A 17,520-nucleotide genomic window follows, 5' to 3' on the forward strand; every position below is an offset into this window, starting at 1 on the left:
ATGAACGAATCCATTCACAAACAACTCCATCACTCATCATACGTGGTCCATATATGGCACAAAGTTCGCCATGAATAGCTGCTGCCGATTTTTTTTTCTGTAAGAAAACGTATAACAACTCGCACTTCACACTTGGTGCGGTTTTCTATTGCAGCACACGTTTTGAGACGCTACAAAAGTGGAACTAATGATCAGACAACCTTTACTCTACCAAGGCTGGATGCAGACTGATCTACGACGCACGTCTGTGCAAAGATGGTAGCGCTCGCGCTGTCCCCACTACTTTACGCATAGTGACCAATCTGAGCTTACTTTCCGAACACGCCTCGTAGTAAAAGTTAAAGAAGAATGTTCCTTTTACAGCACTGTATTGTGTTCCTACCACTTACAAAATAGTATATAAATAAAGGGGCTAAAATCTCAATTTGTGCGTCATACTGATTCTACTAATAAACAGTCACACTAACAGATGTCGCTACCTGCGCTATTGCTCTTCTGCATGACGCTAATAGATATCACTACATGTATTAACGCTTTTCTGTTTAGCGAAATCATTGAATAATTGCATAAATATGGCATGGAATTCGGGCAAAATAAACAATTCATTATAGTTTTTTTTTTAAAAGCAATATTTCTGGAACTAAATCGTGACATCACGCATCTTGGTGACGTACATTCTTAATGATTAAAAATTTATATAAAAAAGTGTTGACTGTTCAGCTAAGTAAATAATATCTTCGTAAGTTCTAATAAATTAATATTGTAAAATTTCATTACTTTTTTCAATGTAGTCCTAGACATGATTGCGTTCGGGTTTGATGTCCTGTCCAGTCATGCTACAAGGGAAGGAAATGGAGCAATCTATCCCCTCTATAATTTTACTTTACTCAATATTTTAAAACTGTTAAATAATTATATAACTAGCAACGAAACAACTGATCTCGAGAAGCATCAGAAATGTTTTTTTTTTTTAAAAAAAAAAGAACACTTGTTTGGTAATAAAGTGAAATGTTAATTCAACCAATATTGATATCATAGTAAAAATGGAGATTATTATCAGAACATTTCTTATAGTTTGCTGACCAAAGTTATGCGGCGGAAACGGGAGTATACAAAGTATGTTCTTTCGGCGGCAAGTAAGCATATAGTGTATATTAAGCTTTTCATTGCTGACATAACACCTTAAGCAGAAAAATCAATGCATTATGCTTCTTTCTAACCCTGATAAATTGCAGAACATGTTGAAGATTCGAAATCATGCTCAAAACATATTCTATGACATAGGAGCTAACTTTGTAGCGTATAGTCGCTCGCCGTCAACGCAGCTGCAGTGATGGCACTGATTCTGCGGAGTGACGGCCGCAGCAGTCAAAGGGTTAAATTAATCTTTAGCCCTGATTTTTCCTTATTATGTTTTGGGTTTGCTCCTCCATTTCTGTCCTAAAATTGCTTTTTTTTTTCTAGCGCCGTAACTGATCACATATCAACCTAGTTGAATATTCGTCATTCGGTCGACCAAAGATCTTTGTGGCCTGCATTGTCAGAGAGTTTGTAAATCAAATATCAGAATAATAGTAGTCCATAAACTTTAGAAAAGTATTTGAGTGAATCTTCAGTATTCATCACATTCAAAATATGTATCATTTGCTTACTTCCAGGTCACCTGCTTCACCACCAAGAACTCGTCGATCATCAACATCGAGCATCAGCAGTGGTGGACGGAAAAGTTCTGTTCTCAGTGATTCTAGTGAGGTCGGTGGGTCAACGACAATGATGACTCCTCCACCTGTCAGGTCCAGAAACAGAAGTCGATCACCTGCTACGCGTAGAGTCTCCATTGCCGCAACGCCTATCCGCCCTGCTTTGGGATATAGTGGCGGATTGACACCTACTTACGGTGGTTTTACAGGTACCAGCAGTGGAGCTAGTAGTGGACTAGATTCTCTGAGTTCGACGGAGAGTGGACCCGCGCGATCAACCCCCACGGATCAGGCAGGGTCGTGTGACAGTAGTTCTGAAGTGTCTGATGAAGGATATAGGAGTACTTGCGGTGGAATTAGAGTAACAGCTAAACCCACAGCAAAGAAACTGTCAAGAACAGCTGAAAACTCAACAGAAGACGGCGATATAACAGGTGAGTTGTCATTCGTACAATTTCAATATACGCAACCTATATATGGGGGAATGTCATATTAATTAAAATACCTGTTGCTAGGAACAAACACGATATGTTCACTATTAACTTTTCATATTGAAAAATATAGATCTTGAAACATTTGCTCATATGTAAATGAACATGTAGTTCATGTAGTGAAACATGTAGTTCATGTTTGTCTGGGAAAACCTCTTGAAAGACTCTCTTGTGAATATTGTAAAACTGCAATGGTATATATCTCAATATCTCAACGTTGTAGCTATTCCGTGTTTGTAACTTAGACTACGGTATTGTAAATACATCATGAAGTTCGTGATAGTTGAGGAAGATAGATCCCTGTAAATAATAGCTGAGATCTCTTGTGGCTATACAAGTTGCGCACGCATGGTGCAGGAGACCAGGGTTCGATTCCCGATGGAAGTTCACGTGGTTACCCACATTAAGCTGTAGGTCCACGTCTCATATAGTCTCGCTGCCGATAGGGAGGCCAGAACTCCAAACTAAATAAATAACTATATCGTTCGTTTACCACTTATGGAAAATTGATGAAATTACTTGATTTTGATAGATTTTATTAAGATATTAAGTCGAAAGTAAGACGATAGACTTGGCTCGGTACTACACATATATCTAGAAGATTGATTTTTAAGTGAAACGAAACTAAAAATTATAAATCATTATTTGTAGAGGAATTTAATAATGATATAATAAAATAATTTGCTTTGAAGTACGTATCTAAGAATAATACTATTTACTAAAATAAGCTAAAAAAAAGTTCGAGGTCTCTACAATATTCCTTACCGAGCATTGCTAACGTAAAGAAGTACAGAGTTGTAGCATACCCATAAAAATGGATTTAAAAAATTCATTATCAATATATAATATTATGAAGTGTAAAGGTATAATCATTTTGTATGCTTCAATAATTTCGGATTTGGGAACAATTTTTTGCGTGTGTTTACAGTCGGAAGTAAAAGTCAGTATTTCTTTTCTCGAAATATATAGCTACGATTAGAATACAATTTTATCTAAATTGAATAAAACAATACTTTCAAAATACAGAATATTACTAAAAGGAGTTGTCACTATGCTGAAGTTATTGATTGCGAGTATAATGTACAGTTTAATCCGAAACATAGGCTTGGTAATGGCCAAATCACATCCTATCAAGCATCTGATGATCATTCATGACAGTTCCTTTGTCTTCTTTAGTCCATAGTCACTGTTCCATAATCTGCTCAACGACAAACTGGAGAAAATTTAATGAAATATTGTAAACGTAAAGTAGGATTTCATTTAGAGCTCTTTTCGTTAAGCTGACCCCACTTCTTTTCAGTTTTAGTGAATAATTTATAGACCGTGAAGAACATAAAATATTTATAAAGTGAGCCAGTTATTAAGTGCATTATGCTTGTTACATAAACTAATAACTGTTTTCAACACCTTTCGTGTAGTGTAATAAATTTGGATGTTTCACAATTATGGCACCATAAAATTTACGTACAAATTTCGGGTCTATAATATATGGTTGGAAATACTGTAGTTATTAATTCGTTTAATGTTTTAGTTAGCAGCTTGCTCATTTTATGGATTTTTTATATTCTCCATTATCTTCACCAAAATTCAAAAAATCGAGGCGAGCTTATCGAAGACCCATAAAAGTGCTCCACGATTGTAAAATATTTAAGTAGGAACAGTATTTTTCTGTTCTTTTTATTTGTAAAGGGAAAACACAACTTTTGTTTCAGTATAATTAAAGATTTCGTTCAGACCTCAGTAGCGTTGATGTGTAATGCTTTGTTTTGCGATTGTATTGATTTCTTTTTTATTTGAGTCAAATTTTGATGTAAGTTCTTCATCCACCAGTTCTACTGACACAATTTTGCATGCATGTGTATCTTCAATGTATATATCAGACAACTACCCTTATCTCATATAAATGTAGTTTTCTTCACTTCAGTTTCTTTCCTTTATGATTCAGATAGTTGACAGTTGAACGCTTGATTCCCATGAGTACAGCATAAAGCAGCATGGAAAACACCCTGTAACATGAATGAAATATATAAGTGGGAAGTGTAGTGTGAGATACTGGAAGGAGAGAAAGGGAATCATCCTTTCGAATCTGTAGATTGCTAGATTGCAAAGCGATCTTTACGATAAATTGATGTGCAGACGGAAGGAAGAACGTTTTGCGGGTGGTAAAAGCGAACCACTCGTTCCTGTGGCTTTCACATTTAACAGGCTGCTAGATTAAGTTTCGGAAATTAATTGAAAGAGACCGAGAGCCTATTAACTGAGATCTCGATCCTTGAAATAATAGGTGGGCTGGGTTTGTGTTCAGCTAGTTCGATGGATTGAACGAAACAGAAAAAAAAAAAAAAAAAAAACAGAGAAACGCCCTTCCTCATCAGGGATCACGGACCCATCCCACAAGTGATTTGACCCTTGTACACTCTCCAGCTGTAAAGAGAGGAGGGGACAAAAGCAAATGGAAAACAGAAGAAGCCTCACAAAGAATGAACGGGATTTGAGGGGAAGAATTACATACATAGTGGGAAATCCTAATTAAGAGCACTTGTGAAGAAGCTGTCCAACTGTTACGTTCACAAATCTTAAAGCAATCTTTTCGTTTCTACCTTGCGTTAAGAATTGACATTAGAATTATATATATATGCCCAAAACAAACAATACATATGTAATATTCAAGTTTTATGTAAATATGGTACCAAGTTTGATTCCCAATAGTGGTAGTTGCCTCGAATGTAATCCCAAGTAGTGGTTCAAGCCCCACTTTAAGAGGCCCCATCACGACGAAATTAAAATACAGCTAATTTTACAGTAATTATGTAATATCTTCAAATAGATAAAAGATAATCGAAAAGTGAAACAAGAGCTCGCTAAACATTATTTTACATGAGATATCGTTATCACGACTCGCTTATCTGCTTTCGATTTCCAGCCGTTTAGAAAATCGGTATTTATTTTCGCGTTTATAAATGGCTGTAAACGGAAAGTTACTAGGTGACTCGTATTAACGGTATCTCATGCAAAATAATATTGTCTAGCGCGCTCTAATTCCACATTTTGATTATCTTTTATCTATTTGAAGATATCACATAATTACTGTAAAATTAGCTGTGATGTGTCTTCTTAAACATTAGATTAAATCATAAAGCATTAAAAAAACTAAACAACCAGCGAAACAGGAAGACAAAAAAGCTATATCAGTAGTACATTTTTGGGTTTTGATGATGGAAGCCTTATTTGGGTTTTGATAATGGAAGTCAAACTCTGTTCTTCATCACTTTCAGGCAGACTGCTCAATCTTAAAAGTCGCGAGCTTATAACTAATATTTTACAGTACAACAGAATCAAGTTTTTCACATCAACCGCTACTAAGGAAAGTTGAAATAAAATGTGTAATGTAAGAAACGAAAATTAAATTCCTGTGTTAACGTTTCTGTCACCAGAGGTGCCAATCCCACCCCCCAAAGGCTGTGACGCCAATCTCCCCCAAATGAACAAAGTATCCCCCTCACATTTAATTTTACACCTCTTCCTATCATAATACGTGAGATCATTGTTTTTTTTTTTTTTTTTTTTTTTTTTTTAAAAAAGACTCAAGACACACATTGGAATCATACAAACTTTAAATTTAAATGTAGTTTATTTCAATGTAAAATTGATTTCCAAGATAATAATTGTACACTAGGATGCTTCATTTTGTAAGTCAAAAAATAAAATATACAATATTTGTAGACTTTGCTTATGCCCCGAGTCCAAGTGACGTAAAAGATATTTGGTCTAGGAAGTAGTTTGTGCTGTTTTACAAGAGATGGCGTAACTAGCTTATTGTCCCATAGTTTCGTTGATCCAATCATGCATTGAAAACTACTGTCATTGCGCATCTTGTGTAGTATATGTCAGTTGGTTGAAGCGGAAACAATAACATTTTTTATTCAACTGAAAGTGGCGCATTTTGTGTCTGATAAAATGTTTTTGCGGTGAGTTCTTCTTCATTACTTTAACATGAAGAAAAGTGCTACCGAAAGTCATCGTATTTTAGTGGAAGTGTATAGTGACCATACTCTAGCTGAGCGAACGTGTCAGAAGTGGTTTGCACAGTTTAAAAGTGGTGATTTCGGCTTGGAAGACCAAGAGCGACCTGGACATCCAAAAAAAAATGGAAGATGAAGAATTGAGAGCATTGCTCGATCAGGATTCGTGTGAAACGCAGGACGAACTTGCAAAAGCATTAAGAGTTGAGCAAGCAACAGTTTCCAAATGCCTCAAACTCATGGGAATGATTCAAAAGATGTGACATTGGGTTCCACATGAATTGAAAGAAAGAGACGTTGCAAGAAGAAAACCCGTTTGCGAATTGCTGCTTTAAAGACAGAAAAGAAAGGGATTTTTGCATCGAATTGTTACTGGTGATGAGAAGAGGATTCATTCGAAAGTCCTAAACGAAAAAAGGTCTGGGTGAAGCCAGATGAACCAGATCCATCACAATCGAAACGAGATATTCACTGTGCAAAGGTTGTGCTGTGTATATGGTGGGATATGAAAGATGTGGTGTACTATGAACTTCTGAAATCTGGTGAAACTATTAATGGACAGCAACGTTATCGACAACAATTAATGCGTTTGAAGCAAGCTCTGGCCCGAAAACGACCAGAATGGAATAACAGAGATAATAAACGTATTTTTCAACATGATAACGCTCGACCACATGTTGCAAAACCGGTCAAAACCTATTTGGAAAATGTCGGATGAGAAGTGTTACCCCACCCGCCGCATTCACCAGATATTGCTCCGTCTGACTACTACTTGTTCGATTGCATGAAAAACGATTTGATTGGACAGCGGTTCACTTCTTCAGAAAATATCGAAAAATGGATCTCTGATTGGATTGCTTCAAAAGATGAGGAATTCTTTCGACACGGAATCCGTAAATTGCCGGAAAGATGGGAGAAAGTAGTGGCTAGCGATGGACAATATTTTTGTTAACCTATTCATTTATTTTGTTTTTGAAATAAAGCTTCAATATCAAAAACCGCACGAATTAATTCCTAGACCAATATATACATATATATAACAAATTTCAAGGAAATTGGATAATATTTAGAGGCTGCACGCTTTGATCAGTTTTGTAAAAGGAGGCAAAAATACGATTTTTCAATGTTAATTATTAAAAAAAAAAAAAAAAAAACTGGACATCATAAACTTAAAATAATACTAAAACTAGACACTAAGACTAATGGGTAGTATAACAGGAAAACATGTGTTATATTAATCAGCTTTGAATGATGCAATCCCTTCTATTGTACGCTAGGTGACGACTTTTCTGTGATGTTCGATTATCCTCCACAAGGAGTTTTGTTGTTCATCCGTGACTTTAAACTTTTATTATTTTTTTTTTAATCAGAGTAATTCCTCTTTCTCTCCGGGACACTCTTCTCTCTCTCTCTCTCTCTCTCTCGTGCGTTATTATTTTTATTTTACTTTTTAACTGGCCTAAAACTCCCTTGATATTCACTTGTAATCAGTGTTTTACTGGTTTATTTTTTAGCGTATGTTTATGTTAAAATTAGCCTTTATATACGCATATTGTTATATTTATTTTGACAACCATTAATCAAAAGCAAGGCTACATAATAAAAAGTAAGACATATTTTCTTAAAGATACAGAAAAAAATGCATAATTCTAGAACAACCACCCTTGTCTTTGTTTACTGGTTAAGGAAAACTGATCAATAATAATGTCCTCATGTGATAATTCGTTTAAAATTTCAGATCTGCTACTTAAAATTAGTAATTTATTTAACCAAGTGTCCCCCATGCATGGGCGCCCGCAGGATATTTTCCAAGGGGGGCAAGACACACACACACACACAATTGTTAGAATGAAACCCAACAAAACAAAACTTCATTGCTATCAGCACCACGTCAAAAAAAGAAACAACAAAGTGCGAAATTATCTTTTCAACTAAACTGACGGATACCATCATTCAAAATACTTAGCATTGCATGCAGCATCAGGCTGAATATAATTATTACTGAAAAAAATATGAAACATCACATGCGGGAGAGAAGTGAAGTAGATTAAAATATTGGGGATGTGGTTGACCAAATTTTGTTACTCTAAATCATTTAGTGAATGTTGATTTTAAAAGTATACTATTGTCACCAGAAGAGCCTATAAATGTTAATCTTTTTCGAAAATCCAGGGAGGGGCAATTGCCCCCCTCTATGGGCGCCCATGCCCCCATGCTTGTTCTGGAGCGTGTTTTTTTACAATTTTGATCCGACTCATGGTTCTCTCAGCTGAGTAGCTTGTTACAGAGAGTGAAAGCAGAATTCTGCAGAGCCCATTTAAATTTAGTAAGTCCTGAGAGCTGCTGTAAACACCTATAGACTTAATAAAACTTCGTTTAATCCAGGGCTTCACAGTTGCTTTCAATACTGTCTTCCTCGTCATTATCAATTTCTTCTCCATCTAAATATTCTTCTTGAGCATCTTCTGAGTCTAACTTACTACTATTGTTCTTGTCTTGCTTGAAAATACTATTAGACGTTTTTGGTTTGGTAACTATGTTGTGGTGAATACGAATGAAAAGTTTTCTAGCTCAGCTACTGTTTCTTCACTATCAAAATGGTATAAACCACACGATTCTTGTATCATATTTGACTAGACACTTTAATTCAGTTTGTTAAATCCGCCATGGGAAAAGAAGGTCACTTATGTCATTAAGGTCAAGGATTGGTTTGGAAAGCGATCTAGTAATTGAGAGACAGTGGGCCTTATGCAGAGTCGTTCTGACAAGTGATTAGTGCAATACTAAAGAGCTCGACTAAAATATGTTTCCTGCAGTAGTCAAACCTTTAGTATGACGCTAATCATAAGTCAAAACGACTCTGCATAAGGTGGAGTGAGTCTAGGATCTTGAAGTAAACATCAACTTTAATTTTTCTTAAAAGTTCTGTTATTACTTCATCAACTGCCAGTTCGTCTATAAACCTTTTCCTCTTCTGTAAAAAATCCGCCTCCCTAGAAATCTTAATGACGTCATGTTCCACCCTTGTGGATACCTCTGTCTGTCACAAAAAAATAAAAGGAAAAAAACACTTTGGGTTATTCCGTCATAATCAAAAGAAAATTAATCTGCCGTTAGTTCTCAGTGATAAGAATTATGCTGAATGTTATCAGTTATGTCATCAGTTTTGTTTGTGAAATAATGTTACTTTAATTATCCAGAAGAATTTACACACGGATCTTTTTTTGTCTCTTATTTTGTCGTGTGTTGTTATTTTTTCTTTTCTTGAATTATTATAACAATAGGAACTACTGAAACTTCTTAGATTTAAGTATAGATTCACAACAGTAAACTGGAAGTTTTCTTAAACGTCTTTTTGTTGTTTTGTTCTTACAGAGCGGCCGGAATCAAGTTTGACACATGCTTCATCAGACTGTAGTTCTACAATGTCTACAGACGAAGTTCGTGGGGAAGACACTCCAACAGATTCAGTTGTTGAGAAGATAAACGAAACTTGGAACGAAAGACCTGATCTTCTGCATGACACATCTTCGGAAGATACTCCTGTCATTCTGCCCGTAGGTGGAAAGCTTAACAATGCGGTGGGAATGGAAGATGGCAACAGTATCGATAATGAAGACTCTGCAATAGTGAATGGTAATGATCACAACATAACGATCTCACCAAAGAAATCAAAAATTCCGTCTCTAGACAAACCAACGAAGGGGCCCAGAAAACCATTAGATTCCTTTGATAATCGTGAGAATATAGTTGCCAATTGCCGGTCTGTCATGGGAGTGAAAAGTGAAGAACTCGCTACGCCACGACGGAAGTATACCCAATGTAGTATGTCTCCAAGTACTACCAACATAGCGACAGGAAAAGTAGCGCCTAGGATGCCTAGAAGTCGGTCATCAAGCAGTGATAATGGCGTCTACGGCTTCTTATCCGATTCTTCTCCAAGACAGTCTCCTGTCTATCGTAGTATGAGAACTTCAGATTCTCGGGCTCGTCTTCACAAGAATTCAACTGGAAAGAACACATGGAGTGGGCGCCAGAGGGAAAGACCTGGAATAACGGCAGATACTTTTAGGAACAACAACGAGAGAGCACTGTCGTCGTCACCAAAGCCACGAAGGAGTGTTCCAGGAACATTCAGTTCACATTCGACTCCGTCAAGAACTCCAGCACACAAAAGCTCTTTGCCAGCTTCTCTCCAGACATCACCAACGAAACAAGTGTCACCGCTGCTGCAACAGATTCTTCAAGAAAATGAGCTTGATAATGATGCCAAGATTCTGCAGAAGATGAAAGAAATTATAGATAACTACGCTGCTATTGTTGAAAAGAAATTGTCGAATGAAAATCAGAAAGAAGTCCCCCCATCGTACTCAAGTGACGTTGTGGATGATTTTACTTCGGCATGGGTCCATGGAAATGGCACCGTGAACTGTATCCATGATGACGTTACCGCAGATAGTTCTAAATCATCTCAGGCTAAAGTGATACCTAATCCACGTAAAGACACTCAACCGGGATCTTCCAGTAAAATTCCAGCTCCAACATTCTTTCGGACTACGGAACCTTGTTTGTGAGGCAAGGCACAGAGAAAATAAGATGGGTGTTCCTGATTGACACTGCTGTTTAGTGCTGCATTGCAAGAGTGTATGTGTGTGTTCTGTGTGTATGAAAGTTGCGTGTGTTTGTGCGAGAAATAAGAGTTCACATCACTTCAGAGTTACCAAGACAAACGAGCTTAGAAGCACAAGTATTACCCCCTTTCCTTTACAAGAGAATCAAAACACTGCTTTATCTTCTTTTGTCAAGTGAAAATGTTATTTATGTATTTATAACCCCCCTCACTTTCTCTTGTACTTCTCAAATTGTACATATTTATACATAGACAATTTAGAACATACATCACTGAACTGAGAAACTGCTATTCCAACCAATAATGTATATTCTGTAGAACTTTTATTGTTGAGTACATGAAAAATGTTTTAACCTCAAAAGAAGCAACTTAATTGGTGCTAGTTTTTTTTCTTCTGCGAATGTTTGTGACAAAATGAAGGAAAATAAACACAGAAATAAAAATTATATAAAAATGCCAATAGGTAAAGTGAATTGTATTTGTATTGTATACATGAATGTTAACGTGTTACATGTTAGTTGACGAGCCCCGCGTTGATGTTCTTTTTTGTATCAAAGTATATATATATATATTACATATGCTTTTGCTATTACATATATACTATATATATATGTATACTAAATATTTCATTTATGTAAATATATTGTTCTTTTTCTAAAAAAGAATATAATAAGAGAGACGGTAGAGAACGTTGTTATATTATAATAAATATATATATATTTGAAAGCGGCCATTATTATGTTAATAAAAATAAGGCTGCCTTGTTGGTTCTTTGGCAGAATATGGTGCCTATGTAAGTAGGAAAAGGCACCAAAAATGGACATAAATATATATATGTGTGTGATGAATTCACCAAGAAATAAACTTACGATACGACTTTTTTTTTAGAGGTAATGTTCTTTACATCTTTATAGTGAGATTTGCTACTCAAAAAAGTATAAAAACATACTAGAGGCATGAATTTTAGCAAATTAACGTACTATCATAATTATACTACTTTACCTAGTATTACTACTACTATTATTATTGCTACCTTATACACACGAGTAATTAGTATATACGTAAGTATTACTACCTATAGTACACCGCTTTGTATTTACATACAAACCTTTTTGACAACAGTATACCCCTTTTGATAGAAAGATTTCTTTTACATAAAAGACTTTTCGTAGTAATAAAATTGGAGACTTTTTAAAAAAAGGAATAAACACAAAAAGGAAACGGCATCAAACATAAAAAAATGTACGTAAGTGTTCCTAAACGATGTATTTGCCATAAAATACACAAGGGCCCAGAGAAAGTTAAGATAATTCCTTAACAATCGATAACTTAAGCCATTCAGCTTTAAAACAAATAACAAACGGTTAAATAGGACACAAGAAAATACGATTTTTTGGTATTTCTTAGAAGAAATAACTTATCAATAAATAATCATTGTTATCCCGCCACAGATAAATATTTACAGTATATATATATATACTACCATAATACAAATAAGTGTGTGTTGTGTATGTTTGATTCTTTCAGGCCTATCTGTTTATATTTATCATTATAGTCGTGTGTCCACTTATGAACATCATTCCTGAAAACTTTTGATGGGTCCTTGCATGCCTTAGACTTTTAGATACATTCCATAAAGGACATGTCGTCTCTATTGACTCAAATAAAACATTTTTTTAAAAAAGTGATTGTGATAATGTTATAAACTTTTAAGGCAATTTCTCTATGTTTGGTAGTAGAAAAAACATTGTCCTAAAAAAGTAATGATAATAAAAATAAGAGAACATGCAATATACATATATATATTTAGGGAAATCGGTTTTACCACAAAAAGGACTGAAAATCAATCAATCACTGTTTTATGCATAGATATAGGATAACTTAGATTAAGCATGCTATATTTGTACGGAGAATAAGCGCGAGTAATACAACAAAAGCTATCAAAATATCTTGAAGTGTTTGAAATGTGGATATCGAAAAGAACAAAGAAAATTGGTTGTGGTAGAAAGAGAAATAAAAAGGAAAGAAACAGGAAACTGGTTAGGACATTAATTGAGAAGACATTGTTTTAAAAATGCAGAATAAAGTAAAAAAGGGGAAGACAACATGGAGATTAAAATTAGTGGCTGTATTAAGGACATTAGATGAAAACCATAATAAACGAAAGCTTCCTAATATGTGAGATATGTAATGATCGAATAATTATAATAAAGTTGATGATATCGAGTGTGTCCCTTCAAATGTAAAGCTAAATATATATCTTTATTTTGTTTATAATATTGCAGTTTACCATATCCCATTAAGACTAAATACAGTGTTACAAGTTCTCTTTATTGTAAGTGAAGATCAATATGAATTTGAAACAATATAGGGATCCTTATGAGAATACCAACATATGTTTTTAGCTTAAAGAGTGCGTGAAGTTTCGCATAAGTATTGCTTCATTCAAGTTATCCTATATCTATGATTTTACGAAATTGAAAAAGGTTTACTGTTAACATTTTTAGGTGACAACTTTTGTCGAGAGGTTTGGTAATTCTGTATACTACTAGAAAATAATAAGTTACAGAAATTTTGTAATGGTAGACTGAATTTGGTGCCTATATCTTTTAATATCTATCAAGAATAATTCGTACTTTATAATGTTGTAGATAAATCATAAAGTAAAGACAAAACAATCAGGTGTTAATTATGCACTTCGTGTGTTTAGGCTTGTGAGCTATTCAAGATGGCGCCTTTTGTGGTAAATTAAACTTTTTTTTTTCAAATTGCCTACGTGTAACACGAAAAAAAAAACGAGAAAAACGAAAAGATAAATTAAGTGTTTAAGTAGCAAAGAAGAATTTCCTCTATTTGCAGTTCCTTACGTGCATATTGCCAAGCAAGATATCATAGCGCAAATATTAAAATTGCATAATGCTTTTTCTCCCAGCCGTGCCAATGTCAGTCAATGTAAAAAGAAGATACAAACTGTCATTCATCACGTTAGTGAGATCATCACAAGTTTTTTTTTTTTTCACTTCGCCAGGATTTGCATGTCTAAAAAATCATTCGTCCAGTCTTCTTTTACTAAACGTGTATACAATTTACGTACAAGGTTTCATCGTTTTTCTGTGGTGGCATTCTTTTTTTGTTATTAGTTTTAAATACATAGTAAAAAATATCATCTTGTATATTGTTACATTGATTAAAAACATACTAGAACGTACTTTGAAATTAGTGTTATCAATATGGAGAAGAAACGAGCTGAAACTAAACATCTTGCGAAGGTCCATAATGTTCCCGTATTATAAACCTAATTGACGTTTGTAATTGTCGAATATTATATTATTTTCCCCTTATGATATCTTATTGTATTTCCCGTATAGTAACATTTTGTAAGTTCTAATTCTATAGTTTAGTAAGTTTTTATTTTATTTTTTTTAAAGACAGAAAATTCACTGTGCTCACAAGAAGTAATTTAATGGGATTTGGCATGATTCTTAAAACGTACAAGTTTTACAAGTCGTAAAAATATCAATAAACAGAACAACAAATATCATTTCCAAATACTAGTGCAGTTATTACTAATTTTTCTTCTACAGCTCTACAGTATTGTGATACCAAAATTTATATGAATTATCTGTACTGCGCCAAGTAATATTACAAGACTAATATATTCTGTGAAGGAGGACCTAGCTCTTTCAAAACTGATGAACAGTCGGATTACATTCGTATTTGTGAATTACTGAGATACGTAGCTTTTTTTTCTCTCACGAGTTAACTTATCCTATCTGTACTTCTAGTCGTACTTCACACAATTTAATTAGTCATTGAAATTTCTTTTTAAAAGTCTGTATTATTATTATTTACAATAGTTAATGTAAGCGTTTGCAACCAGAGAGCAAATTTAAATATTACTCTGTTTCAGAATGTAGTTTAAAGTTTCGTGAAATAGCTATAATAAGCTGAAATCCAGATAAGGAAATTAACTTCACCTGAGAGAGGATTAATTTCTAACATATTAAGCATATTTTTTATCACTACAAAAAAAAAAAAAAAGTGAAAACTCAACAATTTGAAATGGTTGGCATTCCAAGTCATTACTCACAGTTACGAGATAACATAAATGGGCGTATTCTAGTTAATCAACTGAGTAAAAATGAATTGAGTCATCCAGTTCCGAAACGGCTCTTGTCCATTTACAGCAAATTCCAGAAAACTTAGATAAAAATGTAGGATCTGTATATTTTGAAGAACTGGGTGTGTTCATGTGAAAAACTTGAACATCCTCAAATATTTCCAGTTCTACAAAACGCATTGATCCTACAGTTTTTTCTCGGTTTTCTGGAATTTGATATAAATGAGGAAGAGCCATTTTGGAACTGGACAACTGAATTAATAGTAATAATATAATTAATAATAATGTGCAGATTTAGTGTTATATACGGTTATTCGAGTTCAACTTTGCAAATATATATAATATTCAAATTATTATTCATTTCTAATACACCTATTCATTCATGATTTTTTTAAAAAGTAAATAGATAAATAATACAATGTAGTTTACAAAAGGTTTATTTGGGGGATAAGAGATGACGCTGTAAACGCTAAGTATTGGGGAGCTTTGCTTTCATTTTTTATTCAATTTTTACTATTTACAATTCATTAATTTGGACAATTTTATTGTTTGTTACAATCTTAATATACTGTTGTTAATTTACAATATGTTCATGCGCCGCTAATGCTTTCTTATTACATTGACAGTGTGATAAACAATTATATTTAAATCAGGCAAATTCGGCCATCTTGGCACGTGCTATTTTAGTACATATTCTTATTTCAAACAATTTATAATTAAAACAAATTTAGAGAAGCAGTCCACAGGGCTCTAAGGCCGGGACTTCCTTTATAAAACTCCCGTAAGGGAGGTAACTGAAACTGAACTAAAAAAAAAAAAAAGTTTATTTTTGAAAAAATAGTTACATATGTTCTCTTGTATTAAGTAAATAAACTTATGTTAATACAATGCTAAGAGAGAGAAAAAAATAAATTTCACGACAAAGTATTTTACCACAGAAAAACGATGTACCATTATTGTTGTTTAAAAATTAATAAAAATGTAAATGATATTTTTAAATATATTTTTCTGTTACTGTTGAACTTTCAATTTACCTGCAAGTTGAATTTTGGATTATTTTTTTTATTTCAATCAAGTCTGAATAAATTTACGATGCGTTTATTATTCTTTTTTATCGTACTATCATTATTATTATTATACTACTAAATTGTATTAAAATTTTAATTGTTGCATTTTATTTTTTCTCCTACTGTGCAACTAACTTTGTAACTTTTGTGTTAATTTCGCTCTTTTCTTTAAAAAAATAAATAAAATAATACACCTTTTAATCAAAAATAAATATATAATGTAACTGAAATCCTGGTTGTGAGGATAAACAATATTTGAATAGTATATTAATAAAAGAGAAAACTTCCAAATGCATACTTTATTTACATCCTGTTACCCTTGTACAGTTAGTTTTTAAAAAGTTTACTTGTTTCAAGAAAGTTTTAGATAAAACACCGGTAATCAACATACTTGTTAGATACAACACCAACATACAATTTTTTTTCTTTTTTTCTTTTTTCTTTTTCTTTCTTTCTTTTTTCTTTTTTTGTAAAATTAAAATAGACTGTTAGAAGCTTAAATTTAAAACACTTTACTACACATAACAGCTATAAAATTGTTGCATCAAATCTCAAGGTATTTTCACGTTTCTGAAAGAAGACAATCTACAGGGTTTGTCCAAGGACGGACTTTTTAAAAATGTATTCACAATTTTGACACATCAACCTAATAGTTTTCAAAATATGACCTTTCTGCATCAATACAGCGTTTCCAGCGACTCGACCAATCACCGAAGGCTCCCTGGAACGAAGAAATTGGAATGCTCTTCAGCTTTCTAGTTACGGCCTCTTGAACGGCCTGGACCGAGCCGTAGTGCCATTCCTTCATGACCCATTTCAGTCGGGGAAGAGGAAAAAGTCTGCAGGAGCGATATCTAAGCTGTAGGAAGGTTGGGGAAGCTGTGTGATGCCATGTTTGGCCAGGAAGTCCATGACAACAAAGGTGGTCTGGCTCGGCGCACAGTCGTGATGAAGCTTTCGTGATCCATCGATTGCTGGACGGACGCGGGTGACTCGGTTTCTGAGTCTTTCAGGTACTTCCACGTAGAATGTAGCATTCACAGTCTGGCCAGGCAATACAAACTCTCTGTGAACCATTTCTTTGCAGTCAAAAAATATGATCAACATCAATTTCATTTTCGACTTGCTCATGTGGCGAGATGAGATTTGGGTGTTTCCCATCTTTGCCTCCGGTGTAGCTTTGGCGCTTTGTTGCGAATCGTACTCAAAAAAAGCCACAACTCGTCTCTGGTGATAACATTGTCGAGAAAGTTTGGAGATGGCAAGGCACCTTGAAAGAGGTTCACCTTAAACTCGCTCTACACTCCTTGAAGGCTTGGATACGACTGGTGCGCTGGTAGCTAAGACCACTCACTACCCAACAAACGCAGTAACATCCCCCTCATTCACCATGTTTTGGCGGGAAAAAAATCAGCCCTACTACTTCCCAGATAAACTCTATATGTAAGAAGAAAAAGCAAGGCAAGCTTCAAGAGTTGAAATTTTACTTG

At 34.3% G+C, this 17,520-nt stretch overlaps 1 protein-coding gene across 3 annotated transcripts in view; it reads left to right on the forward strand.

Moving 5' to 3' along the window:
- The window catches only part of pigs (GAS2-like protein pickled eggs), a 374,848-nt gene extending 359,800 nt beyond the window's left edge, over positions 1-15,048 (forward strand). For all 3 annotated transcript variants that reach the window (XM_081768419.1, XM_081768418.1, XM_081768420.1), the window contains exons 7-8: positions 1,659-2,134; positions 9,589-15,048. In XM_081768419.1, coding sequence (XP_081624545.1) covers positions 1,659-2,134; positions 9,589-10,787 — 1,675 coding nt within the window. In that variant the 3' untranslated portion in view covers positions 10,788-15,048. The remainder of the gene's footprint in view (positions 1-1,658; positions 2,135-9,588) is intronic.
- Positions 15,049-17,520: the final 2,472 nt, after the last annotated feature.

Source organism: Thermobia domestica, chromosome 8 (assembly GCF_964235325.1).
Source record: "Thermobia domestica chromosome 8, izTheDome1.hap1.1, whole genome shotgun sequence".
NCBI classification, from domain to species: domain Eukaryota; kingdom Metazoa; phylum Arthropoda; class Insecta; order Zygentoma; family Lepismatidae; genus Thermobia; species Thermobia domestica.